This window comes from Numenius arquata, chromosome 8 (assembly GCF_964106895.1).
Source record: "Numenius arquata chromosome 8, bNumArq3.hap1.1, whole genome shotgun sequence".
Taxonomy (NCBI): domain Eukaryota; kingdom Metazoa; phylum Chordata; class Aves; order Charadriiformes; family Scolopacidae; genus Numenius; species Numenius arquata.
In genome coordinates this window covers 174,206-189,465 of record NC_133583.1, presented here as the reverse complement: position 1 = coordinate 189,465, position 15,260 = coordinate 174,206, and the positions used below count along the sequence as shown (strand labels likewise).

Here is a 15,260-nt window from a genome sequence, read left to right as displayed (position 1 = left end):
AAAAATGTCCTCAACCCCAGGAATATATATGGCTCAAGAGACACACGGAATCTGCTGGCAGAGTGCACAGAACTCCTACCTGACCAAACCGGCCTTTAGCTTTTATGGCTCTGACCTTATTTCATCTATGAAGCCTTCTGAAAGTGTGGTATCTATAGAGTTCACTTGAAAAATTAAACTGCTGTTTTCTCCAAGTAAGAACAATTTTAACTGTCCAGTATTTTTAAGGCAAAAAGTTAAAGTCAAGATGGCTGGATATCTGGATATCTGTGTTAGAGACAGTAGAATAAATTAGAATTCCAGTTGTTCAGTGTGCTCATATCCTCTCCCCCTTTTTATTGTCCCCCAATTTCTGTTTTTCTGCTTCAGAGTGGTGCAGATTTTTCCTGGAATCTGTGCTCCAATAGATCATCAATATATTAAGCATGTATCTAGGTGTATGTGGTTAATTTTTTTTTATTCTAGTGAAGATTTCACTAGCATGACCAAGATTAAATTTGGCACTACAACTGAATACTATTGTTTCTTGTTCTATTCCTTATCTTTCTAGAGCACCAAACTATAATGCCAATCTAGCTCTGATAACCTAAAAAAAAGCTTAAAAAACACCCCTTGCATAGCTATTTTCAGAGCAAAACTGTTAAATGTTAAATTAAACATGTAAGATAACATTGGCTTGACAGCCTTTATCTTCCATTTACAGAAGGGATATGGGATTGGCAATGTACATTTACACACATAGTTCTACAGTTGCGCATATTTGGACTTGGGGCTTGTTAATCCTCAGATTTATTGATGCAACTGTTAGTACTGATTGTTCCTTCTTAATAATTGTTAATGTAGTATAGATGAAGCACTTTTATTCTAGTCCTTACAGTCAGCTGGCCGGTAGAACGGTACTGCTTGCCACTCCCCACAGCCATCCAATCCCTTTTGTATTAAGCTTAGGATATACAGACGCTTATAAAAAGGACCTTATTTAGTATTACTGGAGTTTTTTTCAGATACAAACATGAGCCGAAGCTATTACACCAATCTTTAACACAGAGAGGTATGTGCAGATGTGGATGTCTACATGTATTTTTTTTTTTTTTTTTTTTACTATTGGTACATGCATTTTTACTATTACTTTGAAACCTGACCACATGAAAAATTCAGCTTAACTGAACAAAACAAAAACAAGATATATAGAAATTAATCGTCTTTTTGTTTGTTTGTTTTCAATAGAGGGAAAGCTAAGTCATTGTGCTACTTTTATAGACTAACTTAGAAGAAAATTACATACGTTTATTCGCGCTGTACTTACTACAAAAGCTCTGCTTTCTTGGTGCATTTTACAAGTTACAAGTCCATGACATGGCTCGATGTTAAGTCTAACAGCAAGTTCTCTACGAAGTTGGGTAAGTTTGAGACCAGCTGCCATTATATGCTGATGTCATTTTCATGTTTAAATATTCAAGAACATATACTTACTAAACTGAAAACAGACAGTATTTTAGTCTTCTCATGGCTGAGAAGATATGGTGCACTGATAGGGAATAATTTGTCTGATACCAAGAAATGCTTCAGTGCGCACATATTTATTTTTATACTCTTACTAACATGTATACATACTCAGGAGAGTGTAGGGTCCTGAAATGCAAAATTTTACCTTCTTTTCAGGCTTGCCTACTTAACACTCAGTGGAAGAACAGTGCAGTAAGAATTTCTGACTGGTACTAAAAATCGCAAGTTTATTTTCCAGAATGAATACACATGCCATTGGTTGACAGCAAAACAAAAACTGTGCTAAATAAATCAAATGCAAAACCGGAACGTATCTTTTGAAATACACAGTTTACAAGAGTAAGGAAAAAAAAAAATATCTGTCCTTTTCTTTGACAGATAAATTTCTAAATCGTGAACATTGTCACATACCTACAAAGGACCAGAACACATAAATACTTGATGCTTTATAATGATCCTACCTAGCCAACTGCACCAAATTTGACTTTTTAAGTAAAAATATTTTTAAAAAGAAAGAAAAAAAAAGGGCAAAAAAAAAAAAAGAAAAACGAGATAGTAGTCCAAGAATATGCAACACTAAAAAAGTTTTATCAGAGATTTACAAGGTTAACTTCAGGCAGCTTATGTAAGTACTACAGGAAAAATTAAGCTATTGTTAATTAGACTCCCAAATAAATCGAACCAAAGTGTTCTGCAAACAAATGGCTTGTAAGAACTCTTATCAGGAAGACAGTACCATTTAGCATTATATTAGGTTTACTTACAGCATTAAGCATGACATCGACTATTCTAATCTGTTTTTCAGAAACAGCATGACACCATAAAACCTGCATCATGTTTAAAGCAACTGCTTTGGAAGCTGTACAAGCAAAAACCAACTCCCCTGAAGCCAATGATGGTATGTTTCTCTAATTCTAAAATAGATTTAAAAAAATTAAACACACTTTGACTTCTTTAAGACTGGAAAGAGTCTCAACCTTCAAAAGATGAGGAAAGAGACAAAGCAGACCATATATCACAGAAAACTTCAGCGCACTACATTTTACAGAGGCTTAATGAACAAGCATTTAAAAGTAACCACTAACACTGTGACTGAGACATAGTCAGAAAATATTATCTATGATGTAAAATACAGCTCAACCCCCCCCAACTTCCCTACACAAAACCACATCAAATAGACTTATTTTAAGAGACAGGGGAACAATAACCTGCTTTTATAGACTTAGTACTGTTTTCTTCCTGGTGCTCCCTAGCTGTACACTGTACAGACTCCAGTACTTACAGTGTCAAATTCCTCCTGCAGTCTTATTTACATTTTTCCTCAGCAAACCTCTGAGGGCAAAACAATCCAGGAGAAATGTCGAGGTCACTTTTAGTCAGATCACAGGTATTTTCATCCAGTCTCCATTACTGAGAATTCCAATCACAGAAAGCAGCCAGTATTGTTTTAAAATGCCCTCTCTGTGACCCTCTTCCTCTGAAGGTCAAGTGCACTATCATTCCCTGTAACCAAGGAAGCAGAATCTACGTGTTCCTGCTGTTTTGCCAGCTGCTGAAGGAGTTTCTCTAATAGTAAGATTAATTTCATCTGGGGAAGACAGTCCCAGGTTACCAGGCTTCTCCCTCTCCCTGTTCTTAAGCCCCTCCACCTGCTCACCCTCCATGAACTGTAAAACAGCAAAGTGAAAGCTGAGAAAAGAGTTTGCCTGTATTTTGAATTATTTTCAAATCAGCAAAATTAGAAGGAAAATCCACCATAGTCCCCGTGGAGCATCTTTAGCTTAAAGTTCATTAAGCTAATGTATTTAAAGGAAGAGCAGGCCTTTCTAAACTAGTCCGGGGCCCTCAAATATGAAGTAGCACAATCAGTCTTAATACACTTAAGAATTCATACAGTAAGCTCATGCTCATGACACACATGTGTTTAATTAGTTCAAAATCCGTAACAAAACATTCATATGAGGCTGCAGTGAAGGCTGGCAAATAGATGAAAACAGAAAATATTTTTAAATTCTTGGAAAGTGAAATTTGTTCAAGTTACAGTACATGAAGTTTTGGGAAAAATGACCGTGTACTTGGCAAGTTTTACAACAGTAAATTTGGATCCACTGGACTTTCACTACAAAGCCTTATGCAACAAACGCATGACCCAGGTGTCTTTAAGCAGCACTGGCATTTTCTTTTAACTTCAAGGACTCCTAATCTTAGCACAGAAATGTGCTCACTATTGAAATTAGGCTCTTTACTTGATAGCAAACACAATTATCTATTGTACAACACTCTAAAAATAGTATCTATGAACAATTACTACAGGAGTGTATTTACAGCATGGGCACAACCTAAATGTAAGGTCAACTAACTGTGATCTAGTGTGGGGGAAGTATTATACCTAACCCGTGAGAAAACCCGATGAAATTTTAGTTGGATTTTCCTTGTGCTTATTACCTGACACCACACTTAATCTTATCACTCAGGCTTTTATTTGTTCAGACTCCAATGCATTCAGGAAAGATATTTCTGATACCTGATTAGCAGCTGTCTTTCCTGGGACAAAAAACAAATTGTGACTACAGTAACACTTTATCCCTACATTAACAGTCTGTTCAGAAGTAGATGTCCCAACTCCAGAGTCTAGAATAGCTGTATTGCAAAGAGAAGGCAGAATCCCTGTAACACTTAAGCAAAAGCGATATAAAAACACACAGTAAGAAAAAAAAAGACTAAGAGTTGCTTGTTTCTGAATCAAAAGACAAGCTAGCAAAGTAAACAAAATTTGAAATAAAATACAAAACCTATCAACTATGGCATACTAATATAGCTAGTACCGCATTAGTAGTAGTTAGTACTACATTAGTAACTCCTAAGGTACTTAACAGCTTTGTCACAACTGCCTAAATCACCCACAAAATCTCAAAGACTTGAGCAAGAAATAGAAAATATACCAAATGCATCTTTAACTAAGAGTACTGTTAGATTTTTAGGGCCAGATGTTGGGTTTTTTTGACGGAACTTTCTCAAGAACTATACGCTACAGAAATACTACAGCTGCAGAGGCTTTCACTCTTACTTTTATAGGACATCAACTATGATACCGTAATAAAACATCCATAGCGAAGCAGAATTACTACTTTATAACATTAGAGTTTCTAATATTTCAACAGTAACATTCTTACAGAACAATGCTTACAAAAGTATATATATTGTGTTTAATATAAGAGGGCCTCTTAACTTCACTTAAGTTTGGCTTCTTCTGCTTCATTTATTCACCATTTTGCCATTTTATACACATAAAAACGTATACTTATATTTATTTTTCCAATTTTTTTTCAGTAAAGTAGTTCACTTTAATGCTACATTTTAGTTGCAATCATATATTAAATTTCCAATATATAGGTACATATAAAATATAAACATTTATACGTAAAATTGGTGGTTTGAAGCTAAGTTTCTCTAGACATTTAATTATTTTTTTTTCCTTTGAAATAAGTAAGGTTTCTTCATATTCAGTAGTTTTTCAGTCCCATGGCAAAACATACTTTCAGAAAGTTCTTATCAGGGCACTGAGGGAACAGAAAGCAACTGAAATCCTCCAGCAATGCAGCTGGTGTAAATGAGATCCCAGTAAGCACAGGGCTCGATGGAGTCATCTCCTGTGACTCTCTCCCTCTTTCACCTCTGGCAGAGAAGGATGCACAGGGAACAGTTTGTGGCTGTCATGGAGCTGGAAGGGGACAGTTTTAGCAACTACTAAAAGTTCTTCCTGGTCACATCAGAGCTGATGTTGAAAGAGGAAATAGCCCTTACTCCTCCCCACTGTGACAGCTGTTTAAGACACTGCACCAGGAATATATCTCCACTTCATATCCAAACACATTTTTCTTAAACAATATGCAAATCAAATCTAAGTTGGCACTGGGACTGAAACTGGGCCACTGCTATATTGCACAGTGACAGTAAGCAGCATTACTTATTTTTGTGTTAAAGCTAAAGTATTTTTTATGCTTTTCAGAAGCTACTCAGGATGACGAGAAATTGCGGAAACTCCCTCCGAATCCCCTGGCTGCTCTCTGCTCTCCAGTCTCATGAACTGTAAGTAAAGGCAACTGCAGACACTAAAAATGGAACTCTGTCACCCAATCTGTTCAGAAATACAGTTGGAAAAATGCAACAAGCAACACTGCTATAAAGCAGAAGCAAGCAACAGCAGTGAAACCATTTCAAACTATTACAAGGACAATTTTACAAAGTCCTAAAAATAGAGTAAGTACAAAAATACATGCAATACTGGAGTGCACTCAGTAACTTCTGTTATACGTTCACAGTTTCATGGAAAACAAACCTGATGAACTATTGCTCAAGAAAGAAAAACAACGTATGGCTTACTTGCATGACAGTCTGGGATGGTGCTTGGCATCATAGTTCTCAATAAACTCATGCAACACATATGTGGCAATTATGTTGAAAAAAATGATGCAGATATAGCTAAACCTGCCAATATTTGCATTAAGTTATCCTGTTTGCAACTCATCTCTCATCACCACAGAGATGCTGGGAGGGCTGGAGTCTCTCTGCTGTGAGGACAGGCTAAGAGAGCTGGGGGGTTCAGCCTGGAGAAGAGAAGGCTCCAGGGAGACCTTCCAGCCCTTTCCAGTCCCTAAAAGGGCTCCAGGAAAGCTGGGGAGGGACTCTTGACCAGGGAGGGGAGCCATAGGACAAGGGGGAAGGGTTTGACACTGGAAGAGGGGAGACTGAGATGAGATCTGGGGAAGAAATTCTTTGCTGTGAGGGTGGTGAGAGCCTGGCCCAGGTTGCCCAGAGAAGCTGTGGCTGCCCCATCCCTGGAGGGGTTCAAGGCCAGGTTGGATGGGACTTCTAACCCAAACTATTCTATGATTCTATGATCATTCATAACTTAAAATTCAGTGCCTGATTAATGACTCTTTCTTTCCCTCCATTTAATTTTCATTGATGAAAAAGATGATATTCTGAAAAAGCCTCTCGTTTTTCAAGGCCAGTGCCAAGTTTCATGCTACATTTTCTCTGGGAAGCAGTGCGTATAGCTATGGAATTTTAACATACTTCAAGAAAACCAGTGAAGTATCCACCTGTATTAAAAACTGTATCTGACTGAACACACAAATAGCAGGCAGCCAGCCATTCATAAGGAAATGGTTTAACATTAACATGGTCATAGCATTCATTAATTCTTAATGAGATAATGCTGCTTATAACTGTTCTTCCATGAACAAAGTTTTTCATGGTGTTATGCAGTGGACAGGCATATAATTTAAGGAGGAGTTGAATACTATAAAAAGAGATGAAGCCCTCTATTTACCCACCGGCCAGGAAGAAATCACAGAGCTTCATACACTCTTGAGATGGAGCGATCTCTCCAGTGGCAAGATACAACCATCACACTATGTTACCACGGTGCATTTCCTGCACGAGGAATTACAAATGTCACATATTTTATGTGCCTCAGATGTGATTATAGCACTCAAGTTCTACCAAAATAGTATAAGGTTTGCCAGTATTTCCATTACAGGTTTTTATTTCCAAGTTTGTTTGGAAGTGTTTTAAAAAGCGCAGCTTGCCAAATTGATACCCAATACAGCAAAGTAGAGTGAAAACTTGCTTGTTGGTTTTCAGTGTGAAATTTTAGAGTTTTTTGAAACTACTCCTTAGATGTTACTTCCAGGATACTCAGCAGGTCATTTTCCACACTATTTAAAAAGAACCACAATTTTTTAGAAAAAAATTGCTCTAAGTAGGGAATCTTGAATCCATTTCTGGAATCAGAATGACACACACATTTTCTTTGTATAGATAGAGCTTCTTCTTAAGCTAAAGATATTTTTTAATATCCAGGTGTAATCTTAAGTAAGTCAAAAAACACCCCCAACTAATGTCTGAAAAGTGGCCTCGTCTACACAGGTCTCTTAGCCCACTTGCCCTTTGTTATTTACAAAATAGCTTAATTATGGAATCATATGATAAAACACAGTAAATTTGAAGGATAGTAAACCACAAAATTTTAAACAGACAAAAATTCTAGTTTATTTTTTGACTGCAGTTTGCATACTGAAGGAGGCAAATAGGTTATTTTCTATGGCCATGACCACATGCAGTTTCAGTGTTTATGAGTTGATTTAGACATTTTAGCTGTTGACCATCCAAGCTTCAGTGAATATACATCAAGACATCACTTAATATCTCTTTAAGTAGATTTTATGCTCAATTTCATATACGTGTAGGCAGAAGATATAAAGTCTCATTTAAGTTAATCACCCTACTGTAAATTCAATATAGTGCGTAAGTAAAACAGGTAATTTCACTGTTCTGGATTTAGATGACAACTCAATAGATGAGCAGAAACCTTTCATGTCCAAAATGGTCAACCTAATGATCAGATGAGCAGAAATTTTGTTGTATTAATTTTTAAAACAATCCATAACACAGCCAAGTTTCTCTGTAGTTCATGTTGAATTTCCTACTTGCATTCCTAATATGGGGGCCATCAGAATGAAGAAAACCACATATTGGTTGCACTGGCTTCTTGTTTGTCCTCAAGTGTAAAGCAATACTGTTCTATCACGACTTTCTGTTCCATTTATGTTTAACTGTAAACAGCAAAGATTCCCTAATATGTTTTTCATTTCAAAAGCTCATATACCAACTGTTGTGATATCATCTGTCACTCACCTCAGCCACCTGCTGAGTCTCCACTACCTGCTGAGCCAGCACCTCCACATTGGTTGCCATGGTGAAACAAGATCATTAGAGAACCTGTTTGAAAAGATGCCAGCAACTTCCATCAGGCACAAAAGTTAGGTTTTTTCTTATTATTAAAGAAAGCTCTGATATGACTTTTTGATAACTGATAATTTACAATACTGTTTGACATATCTGACAAATAAGAAAATATGCCAGGGATGCGTGTGCACATATATACACACATGGGTACAGTACATGCATACTGGAACCATGCTGTTCAAAAAGCTGAGGCACATAGTTATTCTTTTACTTTAAAAGGCCTCTAATATACTATTTTTACTCTGTTATTTAAGCAAAGAAGAGATGTTGATTTAATAAATTAGAAAGGGCTAATTTGAGTGTCAACTGCTGATGCAGTTTGTGGAGTTCACAGATTTCTAAGGTGCTTTCCCCAACACAAGGAAGGAGAAACCTTAAACTGCTGCCACACTCCATGCTTCACAAGGAAACAGCAATACAAGAATGCTTTTTTGAGCAAATTTTTATTGAGCCATTCTATCAAACTGCCATGTTCTTCCATATTCTTACAGGAAAATAAACTGTCACATCTAAAATGTATTTCCTATTATTTAAACTATTTCTTTTTTATTATAATGTGATAGTATTATCACTGAAGAAGAAATACTGCAGAATTGCTTCATCCTATTGTGAGGGCCTGTACCTTCAACTTTACAGCCTTCAGAGGTTAAAAAAAATAGTAAAAAAGATAAAGCGAACAGAAAAAGGAAGAAACAAGGAAAAAATCCACTTCCAATATATTTTTAATGATCGTTATTAGGGCTGTGTTTCTCCGAGGAAATATTTAATTAAGCTTTCAAATTCATGCATTCAGTTTTTAACTGTGACTTGCTCATTACAGAGCCAGACTTCAGATTCTGACCCAGGTGTAGGTACCAAGAAGGAATTCCTGAACACTGGGCCATTGGATGTTTTATTGAAAACCTTCTGTTGGTCCTTGCAAAGCAATCATTTAACATAAAATTACAAAATACTACAAACAATAGCAACACATGTAACAGAAGAAAGCATGCATGTCTCTAGCACCAACCCCCCAATTCAAATGCAACTTCTACAATGCTAATGTTGTTGAAAATGTCAATATTCATTAAGTTAAAAAGATTAAATCATGTTGTGGCCAATTAAATGTGAAAATTATTTTCTATGTCAATGGAAAACTATTAGGAACAATGCATAATCAAATTTGAGACATTCCCTATGGAAATCATATTTATGCTAGTTTCTCATACAGCTTGCCATTTTTATTCAAGTGTTCAACTTGCACAGTAAGCTTATGAACAACTTTCACCAGACCCATTTAGTATTGCAGCTTGTAGATGGTTTCTCAGTTGTTTAATAATTCCTTTTCAGCGTTTTCTGTTACTTTAAATTAACTTTTTATGTTTGATAAGGGAGATAACCATATGATCATAACTTGCTGTTTTCTCAGTACTTTAAGATGAAGGAAGCCTTGAAGATGAGGTATTTTGTTCGTAAGAATCCCTTCCTCAGACCCAATGAAGCCTTTGCTGTGGGAAGGCTCTTGCAGATTTGCTGGTGGTGGTGTTCTCCACCAAGGTTTTTCTGTACTTTCGACCTTCCCAAAACAGCAATAAGCTGACGCCATCTGATCAAATCCAATTGGAAGCAAGAAACCAAACACAGGCGAGCCAAGAATGTGGCACAAGGCAAAATCAGCATCCTAGCAAAATCCCAGAGATCGTAAGGAAAAAAATCCCCCAAACCAACCAACAGAAAAGGTAGAACTTAAAAACCACAAGGAGGCACCTAGAGCACCAGGAAAACGTTTCAATGTAATCGGGTGGCAGCCAACTCAGTAGGTGCAGACGCACTGCTGTCCAAAATGTGATGTAAACCCATCCATCTCTCCCCAAGGCGCAGTGAAATCTCGGAAGAAAATCACACACTCCATTAGAGATATTTTGGGGGCATGGCCCTACAAGGACGGCATGGCAAAAGGCCGAATTCACGCTTACTGAAATTTGTTCCTTTGTCTTAAGTTAACGGCTCCTCACACTGCGTGCTTGACCCGGCTATGCCGAGCAGCAGGCCCCTCCTCAGCAGGAGCCCGGCGGAGGAGACAGGAAAGGCGGCATTCACCGGCTAGGCTCTGCCGGGAACCTCTGTGGCGCTGCCCCGCGGCAGGGCGCCGGCAGGAGCCCCGCAAACCCCGACACGGCCGCGCACAAAGCGCTGCGGACCCAGCCCGGCTCCGCCACCCCCTTCCCGCCGCCCGTCCCCATTGGCTGCGGGGCGCGCGCCCGCCGCCAGGCAGGACCCCCGCGCAGCCCGCCCCGCGAGCCACCAAGCCACGCCCCTCCCGACCAATGACTTCATTGCGGACGCAGCGCTCCCGCACACGCCACCGATTGGTGGAGGGACCCGCCCGTAAGGGCAGCGGCCCCGCCTCCCGAGCGAGAGGGAAAACACCCGAGGGACGCGACCAAGCACAAGATGGCGGCGCTGGCTGGCGGCCAAGTCCCAGGCGGGGCCGCCGCCGCCGCCATTAGGCCCCCTCCCCCTCCCCTTCGGTGTATCCTCATGTCAGGCCGTGAGCGGCCCGGGCACGGCAGTGGGGAAGCGGCCGGTAAGATGGCGGCGGTCTCAGCCCCGTATGCAAAGTACCCGCCGCCCCCTCCCCTCCGCCCTCCCGGTGGCAAAGGTAAAAGGGTCGGGTTCAAGCCGCTGCCTCCGCCCGCTCAGACTCCATCTTCTCTCTCTGTGTCCGCATCCCGAGCTCCTCACCGCCGCCACCATCGCCCCTGCGACCCCCCGGACGGCAGACAGCTCTCACCGAGACCTCAGGCGGCCACGTTCCAGGCCGGCGGCTCCGCCACGGCACTCCCGCACCGGACCGACCCAGCGCCTCGCAACGGTCCTCTCCCTCCCCGGCGGCCGTAGGCCCACCGGCGGCGCGGCCAGCTCCCGCTTACCCGCAGAGCACCGGAGCCCCCTCCCCTTAAACCCAGCGTTACCCCTCCCCTTCGCCGCTGGCGGAGGTGTCCCGAGCGGGGCCCCGGTGCCACCTCCCCGCGCCCCCTCCCTCTTCCCGCGAAAGACACCCAGCCGAGCCGCCTCAATTTTAAAAAACGAATTTTACCTCAGGAATTGGCGCCAAACGTGCCCTGGCGGTGACCCTGACCCGGGCCCGGCGGGCCGGTAGTGCCCGGCAGCGGCCCTACCTCCCCCCGTGGGGGTGGCGGCGGGGGGTACCGGGGCGGGGGGCCGGGTCTGTGTTATGGGGCCGCGCGGGGGGGAGGGGGATGTTTTGGTTTTTTGTGCCGTGCCCCTGTGAAAGGTCAGAGTTCGTGACCCCGCCCGCCGCCGCCCCAGTGCGTTTCCCCGCTTCCTCTTGCCAGCAGCGGGCCGGCCGCCGCCGCCTCCATCCCCCCGGTGGGGCGGGGCCGGGCGGGGCGGGGCTACCTGGGCCGCCCCGAGGCTCAGCGGGGGGGCGCGGGGCCGGCACGGCGGCCTGGGGCAGCCCGGCGGAGTCCGGTCCTTGCCAGGGCCGGCCTCCCCTACCGGTCCCGCGGGGGCAGCCCGGGCCGGCGGGGCTGCCCTGCGGCTGCACCTCGCGGTGGGAGGGGCCGGCGCGTGCGCTGGGCGGTGCTCTGTGACACCTGTGCCGGGCCCGGGCGCGGGGCAGGGGTGGGCTTGGGGGGGGGGGCCGGCTCCCACAAAGGCCGCTCCGCATTGCCCCTGGTTTTCCTTTCGCTTTGTAAAGCCGGTGCGTTGGTGAGGGCTCTTCCGGCCGTGCTGGCCGGGGGCGAGGCCTGTGCCTCCCCGCGGGGGGCGCTGTGAGCCGGGCTGAGGCGCAGCCGGGTGGAGGAAAAGTGAGCGCCCTTGGGGACCCCGGCTCACCCTCACAGCTCTGTGTAACCATCTCTTAATGTACCCCCATCAAAATGATCTTAATACTCCTAGTAAGTTTATCTTAAGTCTAGTAATTTGATGGAAGCTAACTTAAGGAGTGGTCAGATGAACAGTAAAACTGGAAGATGTGACAGTAACTCCTCAAAGGAAATGTGTGGAAGAGGTAGCAACTGAAGACAATAAGCACTTAAATAGGAGTTGCTCTTGTCTGAATAGCCACACGCTCAGCAGCCTGATTTTTTTTGTTGGGATGTCTTTTGCTTTGGGTTGTGGGTTGTTTTGGGTTTTTTTTGTTAGAACTGGCTATTTGGGGCAAGGATATGAGAAATTAAGATGTATGCCTATGAATTACAACCTCACTATCACAAAACTGGAGTGAATAACATTAAAGCACATGAGGTACCTATGTGTTTGCAATATATAAATAAAAGCGTTTCAAAAAATGTCTTGGGTGTTTGTTCCCTACTCCTTTCTGCCAGGCTCAGTTTCACTCCTCCCCTTCTCCTGACTCCTTGGCCTTCCCCTTCCCTCCTGGGGGTATGGGGGTCCAGGCAGTGCATACCAGCTCTCCTCTGCCCCTTCCTTCTCACGTCTCCCCTGCTCTGGCGTGGGCTCCTCTGTGTGCCATGGTTCCTGAGGAGTGCGTGTTCCAGCATGGGCTTCTCTCCACAGGCCATGATTTCTGTCAGGAGTGCATATTCCAGCATGGCCTCTTCTCCACAGGCCATGATTTCTGTCAGGAGTGCATATTCCAGCATGGCCTCCTCTCCACAGGCCATGATTTCTGTCAGGAGTGCATATTCCAGCGTGGACGCCTCTCCACAGGCCATGATTTCTGTCAGGAGTGCATATTCCAGCGTGGACGCCTCTCCACAGGCCATGATTTCTGTCAGGAGTGCATATTCCAGCATGGCCTCTTCTCCACAGGCCATGATTTCTGTCAGGAGTGCATATTCCAGCATGGCCTCCTCTCCACAGGCCATGATTTCTGTCAGGAGTGCATATTCCAGCGTGGACGCCTCTCCACAGGCCATGATTTCTGTCAGGAGTGCATATTCCAGCGTGGACGCCTCTCCACAGGCCATGATTTCTGTCAGGAGTGCATATTCCAGCGTGGACTCCTCTCCACAGGCCATGATTTCTGTCAGGAGTGCATATTCCAGCGTGGACGCCTCTCCACAGGCCATGATTCCTGTCAGGAGCACATATTCTGGTGTGGACTCTTCTCCACAGGCTGGTTCCTGTCAGGAACATGTAGTCCAGTGTGGGCACCTCTCCATGGGCTGCAGTTCCTGTCAGGAGTGTGTGCTCCAGCATGGGCTCCTCTCCGCAGAGCGGTTCTTGTCAGGAGCACGTATTCGAGTGTGGACTCTGCAGAGTGGTTCCTGTCAGAAGTGCATATTCCGGTGTGGGCTCCTCTCTACAGGCCGGTTCCTGTCAGGAAGTATTCAATGGCTCCCAGCCACAGTTCAGAAAGGACTTAGGTGGCGGTCTTTTTCAAACTCTTGTACTGGTAACAAGGGCCTTTTAGCTTCTTCCTCTTGTGGAACAGTTGCCTCAGAAGAAAGAATGCTCTGCAAAGCTGCCATGCAAGAAAAGAAGGGAACAGACCCCATGGAAGTTGCTCCTCACCCAGAAGAACAGATGGAATTCACCATAGACCACAGGTTAGATGGGAAATGTGCATACTTACAGGGAGGGAAGAATGCTTTAGATGTGGAAAGAGAACCATTGCAAGGTGAACGGGAGCTGTAAGAGTGCCTATGGCATAGGCCAAAGCCCTCTCTCTGGTGGTGGTGGTGGCAGTAAAAGTACATAACTGACTAAGAGGCGATCAGAAGTCAGGGCAGGCCAAGAAGTACAAAATAAAAGCACATTTTAAGGTTATTCATGTGTTTAAATGTTTGGGATTGACAGTACTGCAGAGCTCTGTTGATTCTTTTTTTAAACTTGTCATTTCAGGTGCTTAAAATTTTTGTAGAATTTTCCTGAAACTTTTGAGGTAACTTCTAAGGATTATCAGCTATCAAAGCTGATACCCAGCACGGAAGAATTCAAAAGTTATGTGACTGAGCAGTTTTCAATAGTATGAACTGTTTGGTCTTATTAATGCCACATTAAATTTCAATCTCTCTTTTAAGTGCTAGTAGAAGATTTTTGAAGTAGAAGGCCTTATCCCATGTGTTCGGGTTTGTGCGTGGCTGGGCAGGGCTGAGGGAGGCTAGTGACCTCCATCTTACGGGGATTTTGCCCTCATTTCTTTATAGTCGTCCCTTAGCAAAAGTGAGCTTGCTGTCTGCTCTAGGCTTTACTGACCGCAGAAAAATCTCACTTCAACCTGTGTTCTGAATAGTTTTACTGGTTTATTTGGAAATGCGGTTATTTAGCTAATGACATGCTGTTTTATTCTGGAAAGAGGGAAGAGTGATTCCTTGTGCTGACAATGCTCAGCTGGTGGTCAATATTAAAATATTGCTTATGCAGTGGGGACTGTTCCAGGGAGTAAAGATACATCTTAAAAGAAGTCTCTATGTCTTATCTGTTATATGCTATGTGCTGTTATCTCCAGAATGTGCATGGACAAAGATGCAATGCTGTTTGGGTACAATCTGTGGCGTTTCCCTTTGAATTTCTCTCCAGTGAACCTGTGAGTGTAATTGCAGTCAGATATAGTATAAAGTAATAGAGGACATGCTGTCCACTGAGACAATATGCTACAAGGATGTTAAGAACACTAGAAAATTCAATGACTTCCCTCCATCCTAAAATGCCACGTTTATAGTGCCACTGGATTTGGTTATTCTTCAGGAGCTTGAGTAGCAGTTGCTGTTTTCCACCACCTAATTGACATCAGAGCTCACCCAGTCCTTTTGTCTTGTGTACCAAGCTGTTTGGTGGCCCTCCTTTCGTTACTGAGGTCATTGCATAGAGATACGGGGTGCACATTCAGACATGTACATGGCCATGGTCTCTTTATTTGATACCAGGTTATAGCTTTGTGAAAGTACAAATGGAGTGACCTTTTTTTAAACTGTGTTGTTTGAAAATATTTGAGACAAAGGAAGGCAATTATGTGGTAGAGCACAGAT

At 43.1% G+C, this 15,260-nt stretch overlaps 1 protein-coding gene across 2 annotated transcripts in view; it reads right to left on the bottom strand.

The window, feature by feature from the left end:
- Positions 1 to 8,292, bottom strand: part of NR2C2 (nuclear receptor subfamily 2 group C member 2) — a 28,680-nt gene extending 20,388 nt beyond the window's left edge. Inside the window, exon 1 of one of the 2 annotated variants that reach the window (XM_074152831.1) lies at positions 8,209 to 8,292. In XM_074152831.1, the coding sequence (XP_074008932.1) occupies positions 8,209 to 8,268 (60 nt within the window). In that variant the 5' untranslated portion in view covers positions 8,269 to 8,292. Of the gene's footprint in view, positions 1 to 2,788; positions 2,986 to 8,208 lie in introns of those variants that run through there. The other variant, XM_074152832.1, reaches the window with a different exon arrangement.
- Positions 8,293 to 15,260: the final 6,968 nt, after the last annotated feature.